This window comes from Aulonocara sp. 'chitande type north' Nkhata Bay, linkage group LG15, assembly GCF_057382095.1.
Source record: "Aulonocara sp. 'chitande type north' Nkhata Bay isolate Kocher_YH1m ecotype deep benthic linkage group LG15, A_spYH_male_GT1.1, whole genome shotgun sequence".
NCBI classification, from domain to species: domain Eukaryota; kingdom Metazoa; phylum Chordata; class Actinopteri; order Cichliformes; family Cichlidae; genus Aulonocara; species Aulonocara sp. 'chitande type north' Nkhata Bay.
The window spans coordinates 28,182,235-28,210,108 of NC_141358.1; the positions used below are offsets into that span (position 1 = coordinate 28,182,235).

Sequence of the window (27,874 nt, forward strand, 5' to 3'; positions counted from 1 at the left end):
CGGGATCTTCCGTCCTGGATTCAGCCATATTCCCAGCGCTCCGCCACACCGGCAGCCGCCTCGAACTCTCCTCAAACCGGCCGTGATCCCGTGACGCTCTCCCCCACTCCCACGGAGAACTCGGACATTCTGACCCCTGCGCAGTCGCCCCCGGAGCCAGCCCCGGTCCGACAAACCGAGCGGCGGACATGGAGCAGCGGCGGCCGACCTGAGAGTCGACGGTCCGCCCGACGTCCTGATCCTGAGAGGAAAGAGCAGATTTACCGGATTAGAGCCGGAGGAGGGCGGACAGAGGCAGGCCCGCAGGCTGCTGACCGACGGTGACCCACGGTGACCGGAGGACTCTCGGCGACGCTCCGAACCCCGCGGCTCAAAATGTCGGGAAGCTTCTCCTGGAGCTAACGGCTAACGGCTAGCAGCTAGGCAGGAAGCGGAGCCTCGGCGGCGGATACACCCGGACTGAGCGACGCGGGCCCGGCGGAGCATCCTGGAGAGTCCGGCGGGGACCGACAGCAGGATGTCGGCGCAGGAGCGGTTGAAGCGACTGGAGGAGCTGCTGCTGGAGCAGCGGGCGGCCGGCTGCCTGAACGTGGAGGCGCTGCTAGACCTGCTGCTCTGCTTCTACACAGAGTGCTCCCAGTCCCCGCTCAAGAGGGAGAAGCACGTCACCGACTTCCTGGAGTGGGGTAAGACCCGGGTGGGTGGGGGTCAGGTTCAGCAGACTGGAGCTGGCCTACTGAAGGTCAAAGGTCAATCAAGGAGATCCAGGTGTAGCACGCTTCAGGTAGTTTCAGGTGTACGTGGGGTCGATCCAGGGTGCTTGAGGGGTCAGAGACAGATTCACCTCACAGGTGTCTGAAGGCTCTCTCCCCTGAGCTCAGCTCCAGGTTTGTGGAGCTCCTTGAAAGAGGATTCTGAAGGCTTAAACGGCGTCTCCGGGTCTCTCGTGGTCTGACGTGGTCACATGATATACAATCAATAATCGAGGTGATTAGGTTTAAAGTTGAGTCAGGATGAACACTAGGATAATCCTTGCTTTTTCAGGCTCCGCCTTCCTGCCCTGGTTGTGGGTCCCATGTAGACTGTTAGTGTTTCCATGGTGACTGCATGTGGCTAATATCATTCAGTGATAGTGTAATCGATCAGCTGGTCTTGAATCAGCTTCCAGCTTCTGTGCAGCTGAAACACTCTGGCCCAGTTTGGCCTGGTTCAGCCTGTTCCTGTCCTGGTTTCTGTGACCTGGTTTCAATTTGCAATTCTGCTCTGAGTTGGAGCCGCTGTGAAGGCCAACTGCATGCGCCGATGATGTCAGTGATGAGTAAGACCGATCAGGTCATGGGTGATCAATGACAGACGGTGTTCAGGTGATGTTTACAGGAAGGTTTGATACAAATAAGCAGGAAGCTGATCAGGACAGTCGGTGATGAAGATTATGAAGGCAGTGATCACCTAAACATGATTTCATAACTTGACTGAGGTGTGTTATTGATCTGATACCATCTCCTTTAGATCAGGGTGGGGAACTCTAGGCCTTGAGGGCCAGTGTCCTGCAGGTTTTAGATGTGTCCTTGATCCAACACAGCTGTTTTAAATGGTTAAATTACCTCCTCAACATGTCTTGAAGTTCTCCAGGGGCCTGGTAATGAACTAATCATGTGATTCAGGTGTGTTGACCCAGGGTGATATCTAAAACCTGCAGGACACCGGCCCTCAAGGCCTGGAGTTCGCTCACACCTGTCAGTGTCTCTGAGCAATCACAAGGTTCTTAGACTCAGGCCCTCACCTAAGAGGGCGGGGACAGGAGAGGATGCACTCACTTCATTTGTCTTCCATTAATAATGTATGACAAACCACTTTATCGCTAATCAATAACTGGCTTCCATCCGTTATTGATCAGTGACAAAGTTCTCCACCTGCTGCAGAACTAAAACAGGACTAGCAGTCACGGCCACTCTGCAGACATGTCTCCATCAGTCGGACGGCAGCAGACTCGTAGACATGGAAACCGTAATGCCGCCATGACGTGGTGAATTATTCTGTGCTCTTTCTCAGCCCTCAGCCTTTGATGTCACAGCAGTGACATCAGTCAGACCGAAAGTGTTTGCAAACGTTAAGTCAGGGCTCTGAGGAAGAATTGAAACCAGCTCAGCTCCTCTGCTGTGTTTCTATTCTGGTTTCTATGAGAGTAAATGTGAGTGACCCAGATAAATCTGATCTCAGATCAGATGAATAAATGATGAGGAGCTGACAGCATGCAGGGTACTAATGCCTCTAACTCACGACTCGGGTCGTTCTGTTATCAGGACACGTTTAACCAATGTTCCCTCTAAACTGCGCGCATGCGCAATTGCGCACTGCTGGCACGGTCTCTGCGCACAGAAAATCTGTGTTGCGCACAAAAAAAATCTAACCTGAATTGAAATTAAAATAAATACTTTAACAATTCTGTTATGCAGTGTTAGTCAGTAAGTGACTGGCTGCTCCGGTATGGGATTAATCGCATCATAGTCCAGCCAATGATGCGATTCACATTCGTATATACGCAGCTAATCAACGTCGCTGACAGACTATGGCAGCGTTCTTATGTGCCAACACCGGTGTTTTAGCTAGCAAAGCGGCGTGGCTGATGTGGAGTGAAGCCACGATAATGACAACGTGTACAACCATTGGAGATGTGAGCAGGACAGATGGAACAATTGACGGGAAAAATGTGGACTTAATACCAGTTTTTAAATTGTGTTGATAGGTCACGTAAAACCAGAGTTATGATAAAATTATATGCAATGTTTGTTTTTTCCTTAATACGATCATTGTTTATATTTATTGCGGGAAGAAACTGTAAAAACGGCATTTTATAGGGAAAACGCTCGAAAGCGCTCTCCGCCTGTGAGCAAATGTACTATGTGGACCAATCAAAAAATGATATGGCAACATGGCATTTAGTTGTTTAGGAAGAGGGAAGTTTTAGGTGTTGCGGCGGTGTTTTGAGATGTGAGAGATTTGCGACGTTTAGCGCAAATCTTGTGTAGTTAGTGTGTAGTGTAGTCAATAGTTCTGTTGTGTGTGTCAGAACAATGAGGCGACTACTGAGTGTTACAGATGTTACAGGAGTGATACATCTGCTGTTGTCAGGCCTGCAGATATCAGGCTGTTGTTCTCCTTTATCTCATAGTGGACAGAAATAATTTTTTGGAGAGGCACAAATAATTTGTGTGGCATCAAATTTGATGCAGAACACCTGATTGTTCTGTAAATAGTTTTAAATGTTTATTTTAAAAAACGCCTTGGCTGCATTTTTAGGTAAACGGCTGCAAAAAACTTTGTTTGCAAAACTCAGTTACTTTTTTGAAGAAGTAACTATTGAATTAATTGCCAACATTGGTCAAAAAAAAAGAAGTTGTTTTCAAAATTGGAGTTCAAGTTATTTTTACTTTGTGTGTTCGCTCAGACACGTGAAAAATTAGAAGGAATATTGCGTTTAACCTAACGTCAGCAATCAGGGTCAGAGGTCACACAAACCTGGTTATCATCTCGCTGAGTTAACTCAGGGTTTAACCTGCGAGTTCACGTGAAAGGGGCAGAGCTGATAGCATCTGAGCAATTTAAAGGGACATTTCACCTCTCATGTGACTCCTCTTTTACAGAGATGCTGTCAAGTAAAAATCTGTAAAGAACCAAAAAATCTGTGAATAATCTGAGAGGTGAAACTGGTTAATCTGGTCATTTGTGGCACAGAGCAGGAAAATACAAGTTGAATGGCAGTTAATGATTTTGTCTTTGTTTTTAAAGCAACGACTGCACATTCGTGTCTGAAACACAAACGGTAACATTTCCTGTCACACAGACTGATGACTGAGATCAGAGTGGATGAATGTGATTGGTTGAACATTCCTGGTGTCCTGTGTTTGTAGCAGATCAGAGTTAAGTAGAATCAAGTAGAAAAAGATTTAAATATTTGCTGCATCAGCACATGAACGTTCAGTCTGAGCCGCTCTAGGTTCATGCACTGCTCTCAGGAACAAGCTGCACACTGATGCACATAAAAGAATCAGAGGACCGCTTCTGCTTTAAACTCTGAATATAACCTGCTCTTGACCAGGTGAGGGCTTCAGCCTCTGTTACCATTGTGATTTGATCTGGTAAGAAGTCAACAACAGAACATTACCTGTATGAGATTGGGTTAGTGTGGACCTCTGCGTGCGTGTGACATTACCCCAGCTCTTCTGTGTGTTCCAGTGAAGCCATTCACAACCACGGTGAAGGACATGCGGCTGCACAAAGACGACTTCGAGATCCTGAAGGTGATTGGACGAGGAGCTTTTGGAGAGGTAAGACTTCCTGATGACCTGTGACTTGTCAGGCGACTAAAGGTGACGAAAAGGAAACACGATGTATTCATGTGTAGATAGAATAAATACACTCTTACTTTGTAAAGCACCTTAGCACTGGGATTTCCTGTCCTGATTGTGTGTTTGAGACGCCACACTGTGTCGCAGTGGCTTGGAGGAGGCTCCGCCCATCCTCCTCTGCAGTCTGAGGGAAAACGGGAAGGGCTCAGATTCCAGGCAAATACAGGAAGTGAACGGGAAGCTGTTAGGAACACAAACTTGATGGAGGAGGAGACGGCGCGATGACCAATCCCTGAAACAAAACTCAATTTCAGTTAATGTCGCAGGCATTAACTCCACCACCTGTGACATCATCAGAGGCAGGGTAACCGAACAAATACAAGTCATGTCATGTGTTTGTTGTTGGTTTGACAAACAAATGGCAAAAAAACAAGTCAGCAGAGAGAAACTGTGACCCTGTTTCTGTAACCTGATTGGTCGCAAGGCTCCTCGCACTGTAGGCTTGGAGGTCGTCTCCGTCCTAAAACTGGATACAGCCCCGCCCTCCTCTCCTTACCTGAGCCTGTGGCCCAGAAATAATCCAGGGTGGAGATGATAATCCAGGATAATCTGAAGATCATCGTGGACGCTGATGGAGATCTCATATTAAACGTCCTGCAGCACACCACGATGTGATTGTCTGCAGGGCTATTCGATATAACGACATCAGATGACGATATAAAAACGTCTATCGTTTCATTTTACGCTGTCGTTTGTTTCGTGGTGTCGCAAAATAAACTGTTTACGGCAATATTTTTTCACTGTTTTGTTGGTCACTGTAGTGGCTATATTAATTTCTTAAAGTTCTCTCTTTCTCTTATATTTAATATAACCACACTACGGACGGACAAGCGCCTGTTTTTATGCGTTGTCGTTAGCAACAATGATGGTAAAACCATTGCGTGGCTCCGCCGTCCACTTGTTTATTTTCCACAAACCTTTCACAATAAAGCTCAAGATCCTGTTGAGACTTTTCAAAATAAACTGAATCACGTGAAAGAGTATGCAGAGTATTTACGGATGAGAAGCAAAAAAAGAGCCGTCAGACTCAAACGTTAGAACAGGCTTTTCCCCGCAGCACGCTGTGAAATAAATAATCACAAAGAAAACGGCGGCCGTTACAACTTATGACTAAAAATGTATAGTTTCAGGCATCTGTTAAAACACAACGCCCAGCTGGAAACACTTCACGCAAGTCAAGCTGCCAGAGATTCACAGAATTTACAGAAAATGTTACAGTTTTGTGATTTATATTGTTATCGGGACGATAGATGTATTATATCGGGATATGAGATTTTGGTCATATCGCACAGCCCTAATTGGCTGAAATATTTAAGTTCTGTTTAATGTGAACAGAGACGGGTTGGTGGGGTCTTATTTGTTATGAAGACAAGAAGTTTGACATAATCGTGGTACGAGGGGACAGAGCAATTCAGTTCTTTACAGCATGGATGCAGTTTCCCATGAGACATGCAGTGAAGACGTGCACACATATCAGAACCCACACAGTACTGTGGTATTTGTAGTCCTTTGGTGTTTGAGATCTGCACTAAGCGTCCTCTCTAGGATCTTTTGGGTAATGTGTAAAGCAGAGCGAGTGTCCTCAGCAGCCGCTGTCAGCGTGTGTCTGTTTCTGTGTGTGCGTTCTTCTCATACCAGAGGACAGGTGTGACACTACCACACCTGCCTGCTGCCTCGGGACATAAACACACACCTGTCCTCAGGTATGTCCCGAAGCACCGGGCAGGCATGGTTGTGACACACCTGTCCTCAGGTAAGTCCAGGTGAGCTGTGTGGGTGGGGTTCTATGTCATGTGCTCAGACCAGCTCAGCAAGTGATGTTAAAGATACACACCCGGTCACCATGGAGACCATAGCAGCAACACTGCACAGGTGATACACCTGTGGGAGGCACACAAATTTGACATGGCATCATTCTGGACCCTTGGCGCATAGTGCTGCAGGTGTTTGTGTTTACCTGTGTGTTCATGTTTCTCGCCCCCTCTCTCTCTGTCAGGTTGCCGTGGTGAAGATGAAGCACACGGAGCAAGTTTATGCTATGAAGATCCTCAATAAGTGGGAGATGCTAAAACGAGCAGAGGTGGGCTCCTCTTCATGATCATGTAATGGGCTGTTGTGACCTTAGTGTGCTGTGGGCATGTTATTGACGTGTTGGTATGCTGTGAGTGCAGACGGCATGTTTCCGTGAAGAGCGTGACGTCCTGGTGAAAGGAGACAGTCAGTGGATCACCAACCTGCACTACGCCTTCCAGGATGACAACTATTTGGTGAGTACTAGCTGCTGTCCCCTGTGGGACTGGGACTGGTACTGGTACTATCTTTAACTCCTCTGTGTGTACCTGTACTGCAGTACTTGGTGATGGATTACTACGTGGGTGGTGACCTGCTGACGCTGCTCAGTAAGTTTGAGGATCGACTTCCTGAGGATATGGCCAAGTTCTACGTGGCTGAGATGGTACTCGCCATCCACTCCATCCATCAGCAGCACTACATACACAGGTACTCGGAGTACTGCAAACTGCACTGCCTGTACTTCACACTGTACTCTTAAGTTGTACTGGCCCTACCAAAGGTATGTGCCTCTGTATCCAGGAAGTGTGCTTTTCCTGCTGCAGTGTCCTCTGGGAAATGTAGTTCCTTCCTGCTCAGCTGGTCTTTTCCTTCCTGAGATGGCTGAACTTTAACCTGCTGCTGTTCAGTCTCACACATCTTTATTCACACACAGTGAAACGATGGCGCTTTAAGGTGCATCACGTGATCGGAGTCAGATAAAACATGGACGCACATCCCGTTTGGTACGCCTGGTCATATGTTTTAGAAATGACCATGTGGAGGTTGTCACAGTGAGTGTGTGATTTCAGAGACAGCCCCTCGTCACCGCCAGCTTCAAAACTCAAAATGGTGACAGCAAAAACACTCATCTGAAAAGGACCAATGGGTTCACAGCACAGTAGCGCCACCCATCTTTATACTGTGTGTGGTTAATCAGATCCTGCTGCGGCATCAGCTGACCATGTTACCTGTCTGGGATGAAGGTGACGATGACTAGCTGAATATGTTTTTCGTCTTTCAGAGACATCAAACCCGACAACGTCCTGCTCGACGTCAACGGCCATATTCGCCTCGCAGACTTCGGATCCTGTCTCCGCATGATGGAGGACGGCACGGTAACTGTCACGCTCCCATCGCCTCTTTGAAGCTAACAGTGCTCTCGTTAGTCTAGTTTAAGGTTAACCCTGGTAATCTTAGTGCTGGTCTTAATTCAGGAACTTCAATAGCTTAATTAAGCTTGTTTAGTTCTGTTACTTGAGCTTAAGTTCACCTTTGACCTTTTCTGGATGACCTTTTGTAACCTCGGTCCATCCCAATGTTTCACTATAGGTTCAGTCCTCGGTGGCAGTTGGCACGCCAGACTACATCTCCCCAGAGATCCTGCAGGCGATGGAGGACGGGATGGGCCGCTACGGCCCAGAGTGTGACTGGTGGTCGCTGGGTGTGTGCATGTATGAGATGCTGTATGGCGAGACACCGTTCTACGCTGAGTCGCTGGTTGAAACCTATGGCAAGATCATGAATCATGAGGTCAGAACCATGGACTGTTCTATCTGCCAGAGTATTTGGACTGTCTTTCAGAATAAATAAAGACACTAGCTGTTACAGTAATCAGATTACACTCTGTCAGGGTAATGATACTGTGCTCTGTAATTGGATTACTCTTGTCCTGCCCGTGCTGTGCTGCTGTTTCCAGGTTACAAGTCTGTCTCCAGGCTCTCGTCCCACTTCCTGTTTTGAATCAGAGCTCGTCCCTCAGCGCACGCTCGCCTTTTTGTCCAGTTTCCTGACTCTTCCTCTGAACGTATCCTTGTCTTTTCTTTTGCTGTTTCCAGGAGCGTTTCCAGTTCCCTTCCCATGTGACCGATGTGTCTGAAGATGCCAAGGATCTGATCCAGGGCTTGCTCTGTTCCAGGGATCGTCGCCTTGGACTTAATGGGATCTCTGATTTTAAAAGCCACCCTTTCTTCAACGGCATCGACTGGGACAACATCCGGTCCACCGGGGCCCCCTACATCCCCGAGGTGTCCTCACCCACCGACACCTCAAACTTTGACGTAGATGATGATGTCCTGAAGAACCCGGTGAGGACCGTCTTTCTATCCTCAAGACCGTTTTACATAGGAAGCAGCATGTAGTGGGATCACCACTAGCTGGAGCGAGTTACGTAAATTTTATTCAACCCAGTTGAACTTTGACCGTGGCATGTGGGACTTCTCCCCGCCAGAGTGCTTTCACTGTGCTTTGCAGAGGGCAGTACAGTATGTGCTGCTCCCTGTGTGAAATGGCCTTCCATCAATCTGACTGCTCTGAGACTCCATCAGTCTCAGAGTCACCTGGAGTCACAGGGCAGTCAGACTGAGTCTGGGGCCTAAGAGTCTCTGAGAGTCCCCGAGACTCCAGGTGACTCTGAGACCACAGGTTTTCCAGTGGCCCTTCTTGTCCGCACAGTCCTTCATGCTGACAGGTCTTCTCTCTACAGGACATTGGACCTCCAGTGTCTCACACTGGTTTTACAGGGCAGCACCTCCCCTTCGTTGGCTTCACCTACACCACCGACAGCTGCTTCTCCGACCGCAGCTCTGTCAGCAGGGCGTGGTTGCGTGTCCAGATCGAAACAGATGGTGGAACAGGAGGGGAGGAGGTGGAGGTTTTTGAGAAGAGGATTCGTCGACTGGAGCAGGAGAAACAGGAACTGAACCGCAAACTGCAGGGTAAGGAGGAGGCGGACTCCAGCAGTACTCCCACAGTACACTGCTGGACTCCAGCAGTACTCTGTAGGACTCGATCAGTATTCCTGCAGTACTCGCTGTGACCTCACTGCGTCTGTCCTCCCACAGAGTCGACTCAGGCCCTGCAGGCTCCAGCTCGAGGAGGAACTCTGAGTCGAGACAAAGAGATCAAGAAGCTCAATGAGGAGATTGAACGACTCAAGAAGAAGCTGGCAGGTCAGAGGATGTTTCCGTGGTAACAGACACAGTTGGGGTGGTAGCACCTGATATGGTCTGCAGTCTGCAGGCACGGAGTTCATCAATAAAAGAACTGAATAATGACATCTGAAACTTTATTTCCTGTTAGGTTTGTTTAACAGCGCCACTCGCAGAAAACCTTAAATATTTCAAGTTTCTGTGCTCCGCCCGAGCTCGTGTTTAATGTCATACAGACACATGTTTATTAATACGTTGGAGCCAATGAGACAGTACTGCAGAAAAATCAGTTTAAATAAAGTTATTAAAGTAATGTCACACTTTTTATTTATTAAAATAAACCCTGCCCCTGTAATCTCAGACTCTGACAGGCTGGAGCACCAGCTGGAAGAGGCGGTCTCTCTCAGACAGGACTATGAAAGCTCCGCCTCCAAACTGAGGAGCATGGAGAAGCAGGTGAAAAGCCTGCGACAGGAGAAGGATGAGGTTCACAAGGTACGCGGATCTGGCCGCAGGTGGAGCTGTTTTTCAGAATAAAGCCCCTTTTCCATTAGTACCTACTCTGATCAACTCGTTTTCCATTACAATCCAGCACTAACTGATGTGAGTGGTTGTTGTCATAGCAACATGTTTGAGCGTCCCGCGACTTAATTGCTATGCAGAACGCTACAACAAAGGTGGACATCCAAGTGACAACATACCTGTGGCTTTTCGTCAAACTCGTCGGACTGTTTTTGTAGCCATTTCCCTCATTGCCATGGTTTCAAAAATGGCAGTTTTGATTTTTGTGAACAAGATGCTCTTATGATTCATCGAGTGACGCTACCGACCAGCCAATCAGTGGCATGCAGTGTGACGACGTCACATTTTAGTACCTGCTCAAATGGCTTGGAACCCTGGGTGAGCAGGTACTAAAACGGTACCTTACAGAAAACCCTTTAAACTGTGGCAAGTCAATCCGAGTAGTTACTAATGAAAAGGGGCTTAATAGTCATGTATTCCCAAGCTAATAAACCCCACACCCTCTGAGCAGCAGTTGGCTGACGCCCTGGAACGCCTGAGGAGTCAGACGAAGGAGTTGAAGGAGGCGCACTCGCAGAGGAAGCTGGCGCTGCAGGAGTTCTCTGAGTTGTCAGAGAGGATGGCTGAGCTGCGCTCCTCAAAGCAGCGCCTGACCCGCCAGCTCCGTGACAAGGAAGAGGAGATGGAGGCGCTGCTGCAGAAGATGGACGGCACGAGGCAGGAGATCCGTAAGATGGAGAAGAGCCGTAAGGAGGTGAGTGAGGATGGCTGCAGAGCATCAGCAATGACCATTTTGTGATTAAAACCTTAGAGACGAAAGTCTCCTCTGTTAGCATTCACCCTCGTTATGGAGGGTTAGGGAGCGTCTGTCGGGTTTTCAGTTGGTCGCTTTAAGTAATTTGTCAGTGATGATGATTGGGCACATGTCCTGATGACAGGGAGTCAGGAACAGAAGTGTAAGAGGTCTGAAGATGAGCCTGAGAGAGACAGACAAAGCAGGAAAAAGAGGATTTGTTTTTGGTTCACAAGTGAGGTAGAGCCGTCTGGGTATCGCCAACAGTGCAGCATGATACTGTTCTCTTATGTGGTTAGCAGTACAGCTCTACAGATTAAGAGTTTGTTTTCTGACTTTCTAAGTTGAATTCCAGAGTCAAACTGAAAAGAACGGGAGGTGCACCATCAGTCCTGAGGTGCACCTCCTCATGCTCACCAGCAGAGGGAGACAGACTCCTGTAATAAGCAGGAAGCCGTTGGTCAATCAAAGAACACTTTGATGTAAAACGAGAAGGAACCAAGCGTTTAAAGCGCCGTGAGCACATGTCAGAGACAAGACAGGTCTAAAAGGTTTGGTCAGATCATAAGATGAATTACGACGGCTCCTTCATAAAGTGTTCGGGTTCTGGGTTAATGGAGGGACGCTCTCGCTGTCTGAAGGTGTGTTCTGACCACACCTTCTGTTCGCGCTGACTGTTGGAGGCTGTTCCTCTTTGTTCTCTTGAGCAGCAGGAACTGGAAGCTTTGGGGTTTTCAGAAATTATTTCAGGTCATATTAATGTCAGATTCCATAGGCAGCATACATACACAGTTCAGATCAACCCTGAGTGATGGTGCTGTGCTCTGATTGGCCAAACATGTCATATAAAGTGCAGACTTCAGTAAAATGGCAGGAAAGATTCAGTGACGTGGGAAACACCCGAATGAGCTCAAAGGAATTAATCTGCAGAGAGTGAATCAGGGTTACAGGAAAGGAGGCGAATGAATCACTAACCACTGCTAATGACATCACTTCTTGTTAGCAGGGTGTAAAAGTCATATAAACCTAAAAGCTGTGTGACTTCCCTATTCACCAACCATCTGCTGACACTGAGTGGAGGGGGAGGTGATGGTGGGTCGACAGCTGGTTCCACAGCATGCACACCTGTGTTGCAGGTGTGGTTATGAAGAACCTCATGAGGATGATAAGAATTTAATGCAAAAGCAGGAAAATAAGACTCATTTTGAGCAGCACTAGTCCGACATCATCACCCATCAGCTCAGCCTGAGCAGTGATTGATGTCTCTGATATTCAATGTTTATGACGGGACTGTGAGGTGTGGCGTCTTCGTCACTGCAGACACATGTTCATGTTTATGTGCTGTAACGCAGCTCTGCTGTGCACTCCACGTGCACACCATGTTAGGTCCCCCGCAGAGCTTCCATCTCAGTAGGTCTGAGTCTCAGTAAGCTCCACCGACCCGCAAAAAGCCTTTTGTTTGTGTGTTAGCTGGAGGCTCAGCTGGATGAGGCGCAGACAGAGGCATCAAAGGAGAGGAAGCTGAGGGAGCACAGCGAGGTTTACTCCAAACAGCTGGAGGCGGAGCTGCAGAGTCTAAAGGTCAGAGGTCACACACACACACACCCCTTTACACCCATCATGACCACACAATCCCAATTTGAGCCTGGGTTAAGCCAAACCCTGGCTGAACCGGTCCTCACAGTCATGCAGAAGTTGTTCTGATCCTAGTCTCAGCAGGGCCGTGGAGTAGCAGCAGGAGGGGCGGAGTTTCAGCAGGAACTATCCCATCTAAAGGCAGAGCTGGACAAGAAGGTGCTGTTCTACGAGGAGGAGCTCCTGAGGAGGGACTCGGCCCACTCCTCTGAGATAAAAAACCTCTGCAAAGACTTGCAGGAGTCTGAGGGGGCGCAGCTCACCGCCAACAAGGAGTTGCTGCAGCTCCGAGACAAGCTAGACAAGGCCAAGAGGGACAGGTGAGTCCTGAACTGGGTTTACTGGCAGGTACAGGTGAGTCATGGCCAGATCCATGCTGACCCAGTGTGTGTGTGTGCCCTCTCAGGCAAGTCGAGATGGAAGAAGCTCTCACTGCTCTCAAGAAGAAACATGAGCGAGAGAAGAACCTGCTGACAGAAGAAAACCGAAAACTGACGACAGAGACCGACAAGGTGATACTCCTGTAGTACTGTTACTGCACACTTTGTAGTACTAGGAGCACCGCTGTGTAATACTGCTCTCGTTGTGGTTGTGTCCAGCTGTGCTCGTTCGTGGATAACCTGACGGCTCAGAATAGGCAACTAGAAGACGAGCTGCAGGACCTGGCGTCCAAGAAGGAGAGCGTGGCTCACTGGGAGGCTCAGATCGCAGAGATCATCCAGTGGTGAGTCACGTGAGCTGCTTGGACACCGCCGCGGGTTCAGCGACACATTTTTAAGGACATGTGGTACACTGTGTTCAGGGTCAGCGACGAGAAGGATGCTCGAGGTTATCTGCAGGCTCTAGCCACCAAGATGACGGAGGAGCTGGAAACTCTACGCAGCTCCAGCTTGGGAACCAGACCTCTGGTAACACTAACACACACACAAACACACACACACACACGGGACTTCACCTGAAGCGACCTGTTGAAGCCTCCGCCTGTCACAGGTGTGTTCAGACATCACTCAGTCATAGCAGAAATTTTTTTTAAAATTTATGTTACAAATACTCAGAAATGTTTTATCCCTTCAGTTATGTTTTAACTTAGTGGCTTTTATTGTGAAAGAAATCCAGGAATGTCCTCCACCTTCTTCAGACTGTAGTACTGTCTGTATCTGTGTGTTGATTTTGTTTGGGGGGTTTTTTTCCTTTCAAACCTGCTGTCTTAGACGGAATCAGGAGTGGCCACTCCCCCTAAGAAGCCCTGGCCTCCCATTGGTGGAGACAGGAGGGTGAGTGAGCTGGTCACGATTTCCAGCCAGTCAAAAATCACTTTCTGGGCGAGCTTAAAGATGCTTGCATGGCTATTGGCTTGCATGTGTACCATTGATATTAGAACGCAGTGAGGCTTTCCCAGTGCGGGTTCCTGACAGCTGTGACGAAGTCATAGAGTGGATCACACAGAAGCCTGGAGAGGTCAGAGGTCAAGCAGAAGCATAGATGAGGAGGTTACAAAGAGAGTTGGTGTCTACAGTGACCTCTCGAGATGAATCCAGGGTCAGGACAGGGTGAGGGTTCAAGGTCTGGTGGGGACAGAGTGGAGACGAAGCTTTAGTCTAAGGTGGTGTCACAGTCTGTACTTCAGGGAGTAGTTTACTCTGTACTTGAGTCAGTACTCGGTCTACACATTAGTTTTTACTCACTGAGTACCTCGAGTAGGCACCTGGGGGGTCAGGTACTACACTTCAGGTACTCTTCTGTTATCTTTGAAGGTTTAGAGTCATCTGGAATTTAAGCAGTGCATCCTTTAGGGCTTTAAATGGTCAAATCTTGATGTCATATGATAATGTCACATTTTCCAGCAGCTACATCGGTGGTATCACATGTCTGGACATCACCTCACCTGATTGAACACTCATTGGCTGTGTCCCAATTCAGGGTCTGCATGCTTGAAGTACGCGCACTACGCGTACTACGTACGGTGCGTACTATAAGTACGAGAAGTGTGGAAGTGAGAGGCTTGTGAAATGGGACGGTCTAGCCTTCGTTGCGCTGTTCAGGTTGCCTAGCAACCATGATACTAACCGCGAGAAACGTTACAAACGGCATTGTTTGACAGAAGTGAAGGAGAAAATGTTTTGTTGGTCATTCATTTTTGTCATGACATCACTGATTAGTTGAGTATCTGAGGCTGAGACCACAGGACTGTAAAGCATGATTGTTGGGCTTCATTTCTGTGCTGAACAGTCATTTAAGATTAGTTAGTAAATAACAATTAGTTAATGTTGTTCATGAGACTAACATCATCTCACTCTGGCAATATAAATGTAATATGGCCAATATTATAGTATTGTCAGATTATTATGGCGTGTGTGTCGCGCTATGAATTGTGGGATATATAGGACCACGAAGCGTGCACCGGACCACGCTTGATATTTGGGGAAATTGACGGCGCATTTGGAGTATGCATTTGAAGTACACTTCGAATTGGGACAGCCGCCGTCGCGTGGCGGTGACGTAACCGCACTTAAAATGCGTACTTCAAGTGTGCAGACCCTGAATTGGGGGACAGCCTCATTGGCTGCTCTGATCGTCCGACTGCACCATTTCTTGCTTTCTGAGCGTTGATGTACAGTGACAATAAACAGGTGCCTATCCCTCTGATTCCACCCCCTCCAGGACCCCCTGTGGAAGGTGCGCCGCAGTCAGAAGTTGGACATGTCTGCTCGCCTCGAGCTGCAGTCGGCTCTGGACGCTGAAATCAGAGCCAAACAGCTGGTCCAGGAGGAGCTGCGCAAAGTCAAAGCCTCAAACATCAACCTGGAGAGGTCAGAGGTCATACCAAGGCAGACTGTCATCTTATCTGTGTACTGTGTTCACCTATCTGACCCATGTCTCTCTGCCTACAGTAAGCTTAAGGAGACGGAGGAAAGGAGCAAGGAAATGGTGGAGCAGATGGAGACCCTAAAAAAGGAGATGGAGGAGACCCGTTCACGTTCCGACAAAGGTTAGGCAAAACTACTCAGACCATGTGTGTATGATTTTTAGGGTCTGAGAGGACAGGTAGGTTCCAGTGGTGTCTGTGGGCGTGTCTTCACCATATATGTCTGTGCAGGTCTGAAGCTCCCGGACTTCCAGGACCCTATCTTTGAATACTTCAACACGTCTCCTCTAGCTCCAGACCTCACCTTCAGAGTGAGTTACCTGTCTGACTTTCCTACCATTCATAGTAACAAGCCCACACACAGCAGCTCACAGGACAGTGATGCCATTCAGGTGTAGTGCTGACTTACTCAACTTCATCTTGCTTCTTTCTCTTTGTAACTTTGAGATGTCAGCTTGCTCTGCCTCCTTGCTGTATGCTCTCTGGGAAGAAGTAAGTTTACCCTCCCCTCTTCAGACAGTGACCTGCCACCTTCAACCTCGAGTATAGCTGCTAGCTTTGTACTAATGACATCAACAACCACTCGGGTCAAATTAATGCCCTGCACAGCTGATCCGACTGACTATAAAAACCTCCATCCACAGAATAAACTCCGCCGACACACAAAAAAAAGCATCGCTTAGTATCAGTCCTCTTAATCTCATATTACTGCAGTACTACTTCATGTGTCTGCTGTATGAATACTGCAATAGTGCATTTGTAGTTGTCACAGTTCATCTGATCAGGTGTTGATAATCTTTGTGTCACGGTTTTTACCTGCAGCCTTCAGACATAGATGCCACCCCTGCAAAATCAGACACTACGCCCCCATCACCCTCCACAAGCTCCGAACACGAGGTTGGTCACAGATGAGTCTTTGCACAGGTGTCCTGTATGTTATGGTTTGTTTAACTGATTGACCCGTTTGCGTCCACAGGAAATTAAAGCAGTCCCTTCGAGCCCCTCGCCTATCTATCAGAGCACAGCGCTGACCACACCAAAGGTACCCTGAGGTTCTCGCAGGTGTCCTATGACTCCACAGGGCCACTCAGATTGTAGTAATTGTAATAGATTTTTGTGTGTGTGTGTGTGTGTGTGTGTGTGTGTGTGTGTGTGTGTGTGTGTGTGTGTGTGTGTGTGTGTGTGTGTGTTTGTTTCAGCCCAAAGCTCACCAGCTGAGCATCAAGACGTTCTCCAGCCCACCTCAGTGCACACACTGCACCTCCCTGATGGTGGGACTAATCCGGCAGGGATACGCCTGCGAAGGTACGCAGCGCTAACAGCACCTTTGCTTCTGGTTCAGTCACAGGTGTCTGACTGACTCTCTGTCTCTGCAGTGTGCTCCTTCATCTGTCACGTTTCCTGTAAAGACCACGCCCCTCTTGTCTGCCCGATCCCAGCAGAGCAGGCCAAGAGGCCACAGGGCATTGACGTCCAGAGGGGAATCGGCACTGCATATAAGGGCTATGTCAGGGTGAGTCCATTGACACGGTACTGACGATGTAACTGTGTAGCAGCTCCACATACTCAAGCTAGTTTGTTTCCGTCAGATTCCAAAGCCCAGTGGGGTGAAAAAGGGCTGGCAGCGAGCATTCGCCGTGGTCTCTGACTGTAAACTCTTTCTCTACGACATCCCAGAGGGAAAGTCCACGCAGCCTGGGGTGGCAGCCGGTCTCGTCCTCGACCTCAGGTATTCGGTTTGGTCACCTTCTGTCAGGACATGAAAACACTACTTGAGGTCTTAGAAGAGTCTGCTTGTTTTGACAAAAATCCCTGGACTCTGGAGCAAGTTCCAGCTCTTCTAATTCATCCATCCATCCATCCATCCATCCATTCGCTTCCGCTTATCCTTTTTCAGGGTCGCGGGGGGCGCTGGAGCCTATCCCAGCTGTCATAGGGCGAGAGGCGGGGTACACCCTGGACAGGTCGCCAGTCTGTCGCAGGGCCAACATACAGGGACAGACAACCATTCGCACTCACTTTCATTCGCACATTCACACCTAGTGACAATTTGTTTCTTCTAATTCAATTCAGTTTTATTTATACAGTGCCAAATCACAGCAACGGTCGCCTCATGGTGCTTTATATTATAAGGTAGACCCTACAATAATAAGTGAAAACCCCAACAGTCATATGACCACCTACAGTGGGGCAAAAAAGTATTTAGTCAGCCACCGATTGTGCAAGTTCCCCCACTTAAAATGATGACAGAGGTCAGTAATTTGCACCAGAGGTACACTTCAACTGTGAGAGACAGAATGTGAAAAAAAATCCATGAATCCACATGGTAGGATTTGTAAAGAATTTATTCGTAAATCAGGGTGGAAAATAAGTATTTGGTCAATAACAAAAATACAACTCAATACTTTGTAACATAACCTTTGTTGGCAATAACAGAGGTCAAACGTTTACTATAGGTCTTTACCAGGTTTGCACACACAGTAGCTGGTATTTTGGCCCATTCCTCCATGCAGATCTTCTCGAGAGCAGTGATGTTTTGGGGCTGTCGCCGAGCAACACGGACTTTCAACTCCCGCCACAGATTTTCTATGGGGTTGAGGTCTGGAGACTGGCTAGGCCACTCCAGGACTTTCAAATGCTTCTTACGGAGCCACTCCTTTGTTGCCCGGGCGGTGTGTTTTGGATCATTGTCATGTTGGAAGACCCAGCCTCGTTTCATCTTCAAAGTTCTCACTGATGGAAGGAGGTTTTGGCTCAAAATCTCACGATACATGGCCCCATTCATTCTGTCCTTAACACGGATCAGTCGTCCTGTCCCCTTGGCAGAAAAACAGCCCCATAGCATGATGTTTCCACCCCCATGCTTCACAGTAGGTATGGTGTTCTTGGGATGCAACTCAGTATTCTTCTTCCTCCAAACACGACGAGTTGAGTTTATACCAAAAAGTTCTACTTTGGTTTCATCTGACCACATGACATTCTCCCAATCCTCTGCTATATCATCCATGTGCTCTCTGGCAAACTTCAGACGGGCCTGGACATGCACTGGCTTCAGCAGCGGAACACGTCTGGCACTGCGGGATTTGATTCCCTGCCGTTGTAGTGTGTTACTGATGGTGACCTTTGTTACTTTGGTCCCAGCTCTCTGCAGGTCATTCACCAGGTCCCCCCGTGTGGTTCTGGGATCTTTGCTCACCGTTCTCATGATCATTTTGACCCCACGGGATGAGATCTTGCGTGGAGCCCCAGATTGAGGGAGATTATCAGTGGTCTTGTATATCTTCCATTTTCTGATGATTGCTCCCACAGTTGATTTTTTTCACACCAAGCTGCTTGCCTGTTGTAGATTCACTCTTCCCAGTGTGGTGCAGGTCTACAATACTTTTCCTGGTGTCCTTCGAAAGCTCTTTGGTCTTGGCCATGGCAGAGTTTGGAGTCTGACTGTTTGAGGCTGTGGACAGGTGTCTTTTATACAGATGATGAGTTCAAACAGGTGCCATTCATACAGGTAACGAGTGGGGGACAGAAAAGCTTCTTACAGAAGACGTTACAGGTCTGTGAGAGCCAGAGATTTTCCTTGTTTGAGGTGACCAAATACTTATTTTCCACCCTGATTTATGAATAAATTCTTTACAAATCCTACCATGTGAATTCATGGATTTTTTTTTCATTCTGTCTCTCACAGTTGAAGTGTACCTCTGGTGCAAATTACTGACCTCTGTCATCATTTTAAGTGGGGGAACTTGCACAATCGGTGGCTGACTAAATACTTTTTTGCCCCACTGTATGTACAAGTGGTTGGGCAACAGTGGGAAAGGAAAAACTCCCTTTTAACAGGAAGAAATCCTCTCCCTGCTCCTCCCTGACCGAGGGGAGGAAGACAGGACCAAGACATGCTGTGGAAGAGAGCCAGAAATTAATAGCAAGTATGATTCAGTGCAGAGAGGTCTATTAACACATAGTGAGACAAGAAAAAACACCCAGTGCATCATGGGAATCCCCCAGCAGCCTACACCTATTGCAGCTTAACTAAGGGAGGGTTTAGGGTCACCTGGTCCAGCCCTAACTATAACTTTAGCAAAAAGGAAAATTTGAAGCCTAATCTTAAAAGTACAGATAGTATCTGTCTTCCAAATCCAAACTGGAAGCTGGTTCCACAGAAAAGAGGCCTGAAAACTGAAGACTCCCATTCTACTTTTAAATTATCTAGGAACAGCAAGTATGCTAGAAATGATAAATCCATGAACTAGTTTTTTTGTGTCACTCTTGAGACAGGATATTTCTAATTTTAGAGATATTGCGCAAATGGAAGAAAGCAGTCTGACATTTTTGTTTAATATGTGCATTGAAGGACATGTCCTCAGGGCTCTAGACTAACTTTTTGCCATGGGCGTACCGGTACGCCGAACTTTAAAAAGTTAGGCGTACCAGCACAAAAGTTAGGCGCACACAAATTTTATAATAATTGATATAATATAATGTGTTTTTCTGGATACACTGTGCTTTTTCAGCATTCAAAGATTGTTGACACCCTGTCAGAGCACTGGATATGAATTTCAGAAGCAGAAAGATCAGGCCTTAACTTAACAGAAAAGTCAGCAATAGTTCTTTTCCTATTACAGCTACATCCACTTCTGTCGTGCCTAGGCTGCTCACTAGGGCTGGGTATCATCACTGATTTCTATAATCCATTCGATTCCGGTTTTCAAAGTCCCGATTCGATTCAACTTAGCCTCAGACAGTCAGAAATATTATAATTCTGATCATTTATCAGTACTGACTTCATCAGAATTGTGAACATCACAGCAGATGCCTTTGTGTGAAAGTAACTGAGAATAAAACACAGAAAAACATGAAGGAGATTTTCCTGGTCTGGCTTTTTAGAGCAGATAACCTTAAAAATATTCTACAATGTTCTGCATATAAAGTTTCAATTTCTTCAGTATTGAACAACAGAAAAAATAGGCTTTCTTTTCCGAGGTCATTTAAGTGAAAAAAAGAAAAGAAAAAGACAGCAGCTGACAGCGCTGTAAACAACGGTAGACTGGTGGGTAATAAGTGAATGAATAATACAGAAAACAGAGATTGGAGACGGGAAACTGTTCTTGAAGTACAGAGAGAGAGAGAGCTAGCTGTGCATGAAGTCTGATTTTAATAGTCGTGGAAGCAAAACAGCAAAATTCACGACGACATTGATCAAATGTGAAGCGCAGTTTGCTGCTTCTTTTGCTGCTGGCTCGGTGAATTTTGTTTGGAGAGAGACAAAACCTGCAGCTCAGAATCAGCGCAAAAAGACGTAATCACAGCGCGGACCGGACGCATCAGAACCGCTAAGCTCCGACAGCGTGTCCGTCTACGGGCCGTCGGGTGAGAAAGCCGAGAAAGACAAAGTTGATTCTGATGCGTCGGTCCGTTCTGTGTTTACGTCTTTGTGTGGAATCCGTGTACCTGCTCTCATCTGCTGTTTGGTTGTTGTTGAAATGGTTTTGTGAGCTTTAATCTGAGAATCTGGCTTTTCTGGCAAAACACAGTTATATTTAAAGTCGATTCAGGATTTAATGAATTGATATCGCTTTATTCAAGCTACTCACCTCCCACTTCCACCTGCACTTTCAACTGGACCACGGCCAATCAGAGAGGTCCCGCCCCTGACTATCTCAGGGGCAGGATTACTGGAGGCAAAGGTAATGTCATCCAGAGTAAGAATCTGGTTAGATACCATATTTCTAAGATTTTGATGGCCAAGTACAATAACCTCAATTTTATCTGAATTTAGAAGCAGAAAATTAGAGGTCATCCAGGTCTTTGTCTTTAAGACATTCCTGCAGTTTAACTAATTGGTGTGGATTATCTGGCTTCATGGATAGATAAAGCTCTGTGTCATCTGCATAGCAGTGAAAATGCACTGTGAAACAAGAATATGTTTTTAATTAAATTGGCTACACAAAAACATCACTGTGTTGGAACAGGAAGTGACACCGCAGAGAGCGAACACTTCTGAGAAGGTTCGTGTGGGCATGTTAATCCAGGTCCTGAGACGAAGTCTGAAGAAAGTTTGTGTAGCCCTAAGTGTTAGGACAGCTTGTGAGTCCTGATAAGGTTCATGTAGTTCAGAGACGACTCTGATACCTTTGTGAAGACTGTAATAGAAAGAAAAGATTTAGCTGGTTTAGAGAAGATTTAGGCAGTCGCGTGAAGCTGGCGGGGGGTTTTTTGTGTGTGGAGTTTGTGACAAGTATTATTTTTGTATATGCAATTATCTCTTGCATCTCACTTTTTCAGGGATGAGGATTTGTCCGTTAGTTCGGTTTTGGCTTCCGATGTGATCCACGCAACCAGGAAGGACATCCCCTGCATCTTCAGAGTAGGAGGACCCCATCACTGTTAAAACATTTGGTGTCTGAGCACCAGTGCGTGTCCTGTTCTGATTGTTTTTGTTGTCGTGGTCAGGTGACATCATCGCAGCTGATCTCGCAGCTGTCTTCAGTGTCTCTGCTTGTCCTGGCAGAGAGCGAGGTAGAGAAGAGAAAATGGGTCCGGATCCTGGAAGGTATGCAGAGCATCCTGACCAAGAACCTACTGAAGAGCCAGCAGGTCCACGTCCTGCACGAGGCCTATGATGCCTCACTACCCATCATCAAGACCACGCTGTCCGCCGCTGTACTCGGTCAGTAACGAGTGCTCTGCTGAAAAAGTGTAGGACAGTTGACCATGGTAGGCTGAAATTTTTTCAGGGTCTACTGATGGATTGTGCTGAGTTTCCTGTCGATGTTCAGTCTTATTGATTACTTGATTTGTATCCATTTAATCTCTCTTATTATTTTGTTAATAAGAACTAGAGCTGGGCGATATGAGATTTTTTTCATATCACGATATGTTTTTTTCATTTCAGGCGATAACGATATCTATCACGATATAAGCCAAATAACTATATTTGTAAGATTTAAATGTGCCGTTGCTCACAAGTAAAATGTGAAATAATCAGCAGCTTGTTTTTATTTAAATATTTATTTCCCATAATAAGTTCAACAGGGTAGATGTACTTAAGGAACATGAGACTTTTTCAGATAAATAAAGGCAAATATTGCACACTACACAAAAGGCAGCCGCTAAAGCGTTTAAGTTTCAAAATAGAACAAACGAAACAGACTACTAAATTGTCAATTCCACTTAGAAACAAAATATTAATTCTAAAAACAAATCTTAGTTTGTTTTACAGAAGAACAGACAAAACTGACTAACTTTTGTCAATATCAAATAAACTGAGAACTAAAAGGAAATTCTCAATCTCTCCTTGTTGTATAGCTTAGCTTTTCAAACAGTTTTAACGGTTACTTTAGTCTGACAAAAGCCGAATGACGAATTAGCGCTTCCAGTCAGAGACTGAGGCTACGTCCACACGTACACGGGTATTTTTGAAAACTGAGATTTTTCGTTTTAAAAAATAATCCCGTCCACACATAAAGGCAGAAATGAAGGAAAACGCTGCTATGAACATGCCAAAGCAGCAGGTGGCGCTAGATTCCTAACCGTGCAGAAATATTGGCCAATCAGAAGTCTAGAAGCCTCTGTGGGAAAAAGTAAACAAAGCTGGGGCATAGAAGCAGAACCGAGTCATATGTGTGGACGGACAGTAACTGTGTGTATATGTAAGCATTTAAACACTGCAGAGAGTAGAATTAACAGTATTGTAGAAATTCATTTCACCGAAACAATAACGTGGCGCACAGTGTGACGCATGCACCAGTTTATTGTATTTCCAGACTTGCTTTCGGCACAATTTACAGTGCACGCTACTCTGTTTTTTGTCAGACTTGAAATAGCCGAAATACCTTCACACTACGGAACTTCTATGGCTCTTCCGTTCGACAATCTCTCCGGCGTTGGAACCATCATCTGTTTTCTCTTCGGCCACGCTCGGTTGATTTTTCTAGTCGGCACACTCATTTCCTCCATTACCCGCTGGCTGCTTCCCAAACAAACACACGTGCGGCTTGGCACTTGTGCTGTACGTTACAAGTCACGCGACATGACGCTGCGGCTGTCATTGGTTCGGCTCTGCGCTACTTAATTTGGATTGGCTGACCTTTTTTTTTTTTTTTTTTTTTTTTTTTTAAGAAGACAAGAGCGGCGAGGTCTATCGTGATAGCTTAATTTCTCTATTGAGTAAAAGTTATATCGCGATACATTGTTATCGTTCTATCGCCCAGCTCTAATAAGAACATTTCCCATCTGTGCAGATCGTGAGAGGATCGCCCTGGGAACAGAAGACGGACTGTTTGTGGTTGAAATCACGAGAGACGGTGAGCCCAGTGAACAGACTTTGTCCACGTGACTGATTGTGCTAACCTCCTTTAACTCCTCCCTTTCTTTCTACAGTGATTGTGAGAGCCGCAGACAGTAAGAAGATCTCTCAGATTGAATTGATCCCAAAGGAGAAGATCATTGCGCTCCTCTGCGGTCGCAACCGTCAAGTTCACCTTCACCCCTGGGGGGTGTTGGAGGGAGCGGAGTCCAGCTTCGATGCCAAGCTGGCAGACACCAAAGGCTGCCAGGCTATGGCCGCCGGTGTTCTCCGCCCAGGAGGCCCCCCCTGCCTGCTGGCTGCCATCAAACGTCAGGTCAGTGGTATGGGCTCACCTGGAGGCGACCTGTGGTTCTGCTCCGGTGCCCATCCTAATGCTGCGGTTTCTATGTCCCGCTTCCAGGTTCAGTGCTACGAGATCACTCCGACAAAGCCCCACCACAAGAAGCTGTGGGAGGTGCAGGCCCCAGGTGTGGTTCAGTGGTTGGGGATGCTCAGGGACCGGCTGTGCATCGGTTACCCGTCAGGCTTCGCTCTGCTGGCCTTGCAGGGGGAGTCGTCCCCTATAAGCCTGGTGAGCCCGGCAGACCCATCGCTGGCCTTCCTGGCGCAACAGCAACTGGACGCTCTACATGCACTGGAGGTCGGATCCAGCGATCTGCTGCTGTGCTTCAGCCAGCTCGGTGTCTATGTGGATGGACAGGGACGTCGGTCCCGGACCCAGGAGCTCATGTGGCCCGCCACACCTCTTGCTTTCTGTACGTTGCACGATTCTTGTAATTGTAGAAACGGGTGCAGTGGATAGTCTCTCACCTGTCTCTCTGTGTGACAGGCTCTAACTCATCTCACCTGACGGTCTACAGCGAGTATGGGGTTGATGTCTTTGATATTCACACCACTGAGTGGGTCCAAACCATCTCCCTGCGCAAGGTAACCAATCACAGTTCAGTGAAGGTCAGACCACCCATTCAGAATGCAGTGATGGCTGAAAGACTGTGTGCGCACCTATCTACAGATTCGACCTCTGAATGCTGAAGGAACGTTAAACCTGCTGAGCTCAGAACCTCCTCGTCTGATTTACTTTAGCAACACCTCCTCAGGTAGGAGCACACCTGAATCACGTGGACGCTAACGCTCCCACAGCTGAAGCTAACCTGTGCATACCTGTCTCTGTACCCATGTCTTTTCAGAGGGCGATCTCACCATCCCGGAGACGTCCGATCACAGCAGGAAGTTGATGGTTCGAACTCGCAGCAAGAGAAAGTTCCTCTTCAAGGTTCCCGAGGAGGAGCGACTCCAGCAGAGGAGGTGATTTTAGTCACTTCTGGTGTTTTCCCATGTTATGTTTACCTGCGTGCTCACTTGTGTGCTGGTGTCGTTGTCTCCTCAGGGAGATGCTGAGGGATCCGGAGCTTCGCTCTAAGATGATTTCTAACCCCACCAACTTTAACCACGTGGCTCACATGGGACCAGGAGACGGCATGCAGGTCCTCATGGACCTTCCTCTGGTAACTCCTCCTGCTCCTCCTTCTGCTGCCGGCATGTTCTCCTCCGTCTCCTCCCCCCACTCCTCTGACTCCTGCCTTCATCACACTGACTCCTCTCTTCTCTCTTCCCCCTGTTTCAACTTCATCCTGCTCCTTCTCATCTTTGTCTGCATCTTGGTGTTCAGGTTGGTGATGTTGCCTCCCTCTCCTCCTCCCCGTCTCCCTCCCCTTCCTCCTCTTCTTCCCGTCACACCCTCATCTCTCCCCCCTCCAACTTTGAGCACGTGTATCACATGACGTCGGCATCGGCTGGCGCCTTCTTGCAGAAAGACGCCTCCTCTTCCTCCTCCCAGCAGAGCCTCCTTCAGCCTTCCTCCTCCTCCTCTCCCTCCACCTCCTCTGTGGGAAGGGTAGGCCAGCTTCTGTCTCCCCCCCTCCACTCAGGCTGCGCCCAGGTCACATGACCTGAATGCAGCAATCACTTGATTGATTTGATGACCTCACACTCGCTCATCAGCTGAATGGTCAGCGATGATGTCATCAGGTCATGCTGTGTACCTCTGCCAGCTGATCGATCAGTCTGAGGATGCCAGAAGGATCAATAAACTCTATTCATCTGTGTGTGTGTGTGTGTGTGTGTGTGTGTGTGTGTGTGTGTGCCCGCAGAGTGTGCTGCCCTCTTCTCAGGACGACTGCATTAAAGATAAGCCCCGCCCCCTCTCCAGTATCTCACGGCAACAGAGGAGCAAGACGCACATCACACGCACAGCTTCAGGTAAACACATGAGTGTTCATGTCGCTAGTCTCGACACGAACTGTCACTAACTCACCTGTCTCTGTGATTTCATTGGCTTAGATTTTGGGGGAGGCGCTTCGTCCCGCAGCATCTGTGACCCGGAGGAGGTGGACCGAGAGGTACCACACATACACACTCTCTCTCTATCTATCTATCTATCTATCTATCTATCTATATCTCTATATATATATATATATATATATATATATATATATATATATATATATATATATATATATATATATATATATATATATATATATATATATATATATATATATATATATATATATATATATATAGAGATATATATATATATATATAGAGATATATATATATATATATATATATATATATATATATATATATATATATATATATAGAGATATAGATAGATATATATATATATATACCATCAGTCTTGATCAGTAATCATGCTTGTGTATTGATCCCTCAGCCTGACTCTGACTCCACCAAACACTCGACGCCCTCAAACAGCTCCAACCCCAGCAGCCCCCCCAGCCCCAACTCCCCCCACCGCAGCCAGCTCACCCTCGACGGCCTGGACTCCGAAGCCTGAAGCCCCGCCCCCACCTGAACAAGTCGGGCTGTGGACTGAGAGCTTAGCATTTACTTCCAGGATTTTATTGTGGCGGGGTGTGTTTGCGCTTCCTACTGTTTTTATTTTGTTGGATTTTACCTGCTGGAAGCCCCACCCCTTGGTTTTAACCCCTCCCTGCTGAGAGCTGCTGTGTGACCTTTGACCTTTACTCTGATTGGCTCTATGGGACCAGCGCCTGCTGTTGTCGTGCATGTGTAATGACTTCCTGTTGGCGTGCAAGCTGACACGGGGAGCGGGCGGAGGTCTCGCTCTGACGAAAACACTGAATTAATTTTGTTGAAGTTGCACATCGTCATCACCTTCATCTTTGTTGTCGCTTAGGGTAAAATAATCTTTAATTTGTGTCAGTTATGATCTTTCCTCTGGCCCCGCCCTCTGCTCAGTTGGAGACAGGAGAGGGGGCAGGGTCACACCTGAACACTACTGCTTTGTTTCTTCCAAAATCACATTTAAAGGATCTTTGTAACGATAAACTGTTAGTGGCCAAAAACAATAAACGAACCTGAATTCAGTCTTTGAGTCTGAGTCACACCTGCACAGGTGAGCCCGGCAGGCAACCAATCAGGACAAGCAGAGTCCCTGTCATCCTGATAATAACAAATTACAGTAGTCCAGCCTAGAAGTATTAAATGCATGAACTAGTTTTTCAGCATCACTCTGAGTCAGGATATTTCTAATTGTAGAGATATTGCACAAATGAAGCAAAGCAGTCCGATATATTTGTTTAATATGCACACTGAAGGACATATCCTGGTCTCAAATTACTCCAAGGTTCCTGACGGTGTTACTGGAGCCCAACGTAATACCATCCAGAGTAAGAATCTGGTTAGATATCCCAAAGGGTTGATTCTGTTCATCTGGATGTTTTCAGTCATCATCAGGTGTCTTCTTCAGTCTCACCTGACTGCAGCCATTGTTCAAATCTCTGTGAATGGTACTCATGATCATTGATTGAAGACCATAAACTGACCTCACAGCCCATTGTTCATTCAGTGGTGCTAGTTTCAGTCACTGTGCAAATGTACTCTTTATAAAGCTGGAAACCTACAGTCAGCTGAGACTGAAGAAGTCACCTGATGATGACTGAAAACATCTAGATGAACAGAATCGACCTTTTGGGATTTCCTTACTTGGGCTACGTTCACACTACTCTTAATGCTCAATTCCGATTTTTTGATCAAATCCAATTTTTTATTTTTATTTTTTTTTGTCTGCTTGTTCACACTACAAATAAAATGCAACCGCAAACGCGCTCTAGTGTGAACCCTCAAAGCGGCCCGCATTCGCAAAAGAAGATGTCACACACAACGCGCTCTGTTTAGACCCAGAGCAAACAATATTGTTTGACTGATGGCCCTTAATATAAAGACTTCGGACTTTACGTTTCCCAATTTTTGCTTGAAGTTATTTTGTTATTTACATAATAATGTAAATAACCTAATAATTATCCTTATTGCTGT

General features: G+C 46.9%; 1 protein-coding gene across 4 annotated transcripts in view; it reads left to right on the forward strand.

Moving 5' to 3' along the window:
• Positions 1-26,926, forward strand: part of cdc42bpb (CDC42 binding protein kinase beta (DMPK-like)) — a 26,947-nt gene extending 21 nt beyond the window's left edge. Inside the window, exons 1-40 of one of the 4 annotated variants that reach the window (XM_086265372.1) lie at positions 1-686; positions 4,237-4,328; positions 6,406-6,489; positions 6,581-6,676; positions 6,760-6,908; positions 7,483-7,576; positions 7,791-7,991; positions 8,297-8,545; positions 8,944-9,175; positions 9,302-9,409; positions 9,750-9,883; positions 10,422-10,664; positions 12,174-12,284; positions 12,414-12,658; positions 12,745-12,850; positions 12,938-13,062; positions 13,141-13,246; positions 13,550-13,612; positions 15,000-15,148; positions 15,230-15,327; positions 15,436-15,515; positions 15,652-15,696; positions 16,027-16,101; positions 16,181-16,246; positions 16,404-16,509; positions 16,581-16,717; positions 16,794-16,933; positions 21,487-21,568; positions 21,655-21,871; positions 23,445-23,507; positions 23,584-23,825; positions 23,913-24,267; positions 24,342-24,439; positions 24,525-24,609; positions 24,700-24,817; positions 24,900-25,017; positions 25,182-25,406; positions 25,663-25,771; positions 25,853-25,911; positions 26,250-26,926. The exon at positions 1-686 is cut by the window's left edge and continues 21 nt beyond it. In XM_086265372.1, coding sequence (XP_086121498.1) covers positions 518-686; positions 4,237-4,328; positions 6,406-6,489; positions 6,581-6,676; positions 6,760-6,908; positions 7,483-7,576; positions 7,791-7,991; positions 8,297-8,545; positions 8,944-9,175; positions 9,302-9,409; positions 9,750-9,883; positions 10,422-10,664; positions 12,174-12,284; positions 12,414-12,658; positions 12,745-12,850; positions 12,938-13,062; positions 13,141-13,246; positions 13,550-13,612; positions 15,000-15,148; positions 15,230-15,327; positions 15,436-15,515; positions 15,652-15,696; positions 16,027-16,101; positions 16,181-16,246; positions 16,404-16,509; positions 16,581-16,717; positions 16,794-16,933; positions 21,487-21,568; positions 21,655-21,871; positions 23,445-23,507; positions 23,584-23,825; positions 23,913-24,267; positions 24,342-24,439; positions 24,525-24,609; positions 24,700-24,817; positions 24,900-25,017; positions 25,182-25,406; positions 25,663-25,771; positions 25,853-25,911; positions 26,250-26,372 — 5,397 coding nt within the window. In that variant the 5' untranslated portion in view covers positions 1-517 and the 3' untranslated portion in view covers positions 26,373-26,926. The remainder of the gene's footprint in view (positions 687-4,236; positions 4,329-6,405; positions 6,490-6,580; positions 6,677-6,759; positions 6,909-7,482; positions 7,577-7,790; positions 7,992-8,296; positions 8,546-8,943; positions 9,176-9,301; positions 9,410-9,749; positions 9,884-10,421; positions 10,665-12,173; positions 12,285-12,413; positions 12,659-12,744; positions 12,851-12,937; positions 13,063-13,140; positions 13,247-13,549; positions 13,613-14,999; positions 15,149-15,229; positions 15,328-15,435; positions 15,516-15,651; positions 15,697-16,026; positions 16,102-16,180; positions 16,247-16,403; positions 16,510-16,580; positions 16,718-16,793; positions 16,934-21,486; positions 21,569-21,654; positions 21,872-23,444; positions 23,508-23,583; positions 23,826-23,912; positions 24,268-24,341; positions 24,440-24,524; positions 24,610-24,699; positions 24,818-24,899; positions 25,018-25,181; positions 25,407-25,662; positions 25,772-25,852; positions 25,912-26,249) is intronic. The other 3 variants (XM_086265369.1, XM_086265371.1, XM_086265370.1) reach the window with 3 other exon arrangements.
• Positions 26,927-27,874: the final 948 nt, after the last annotated feature.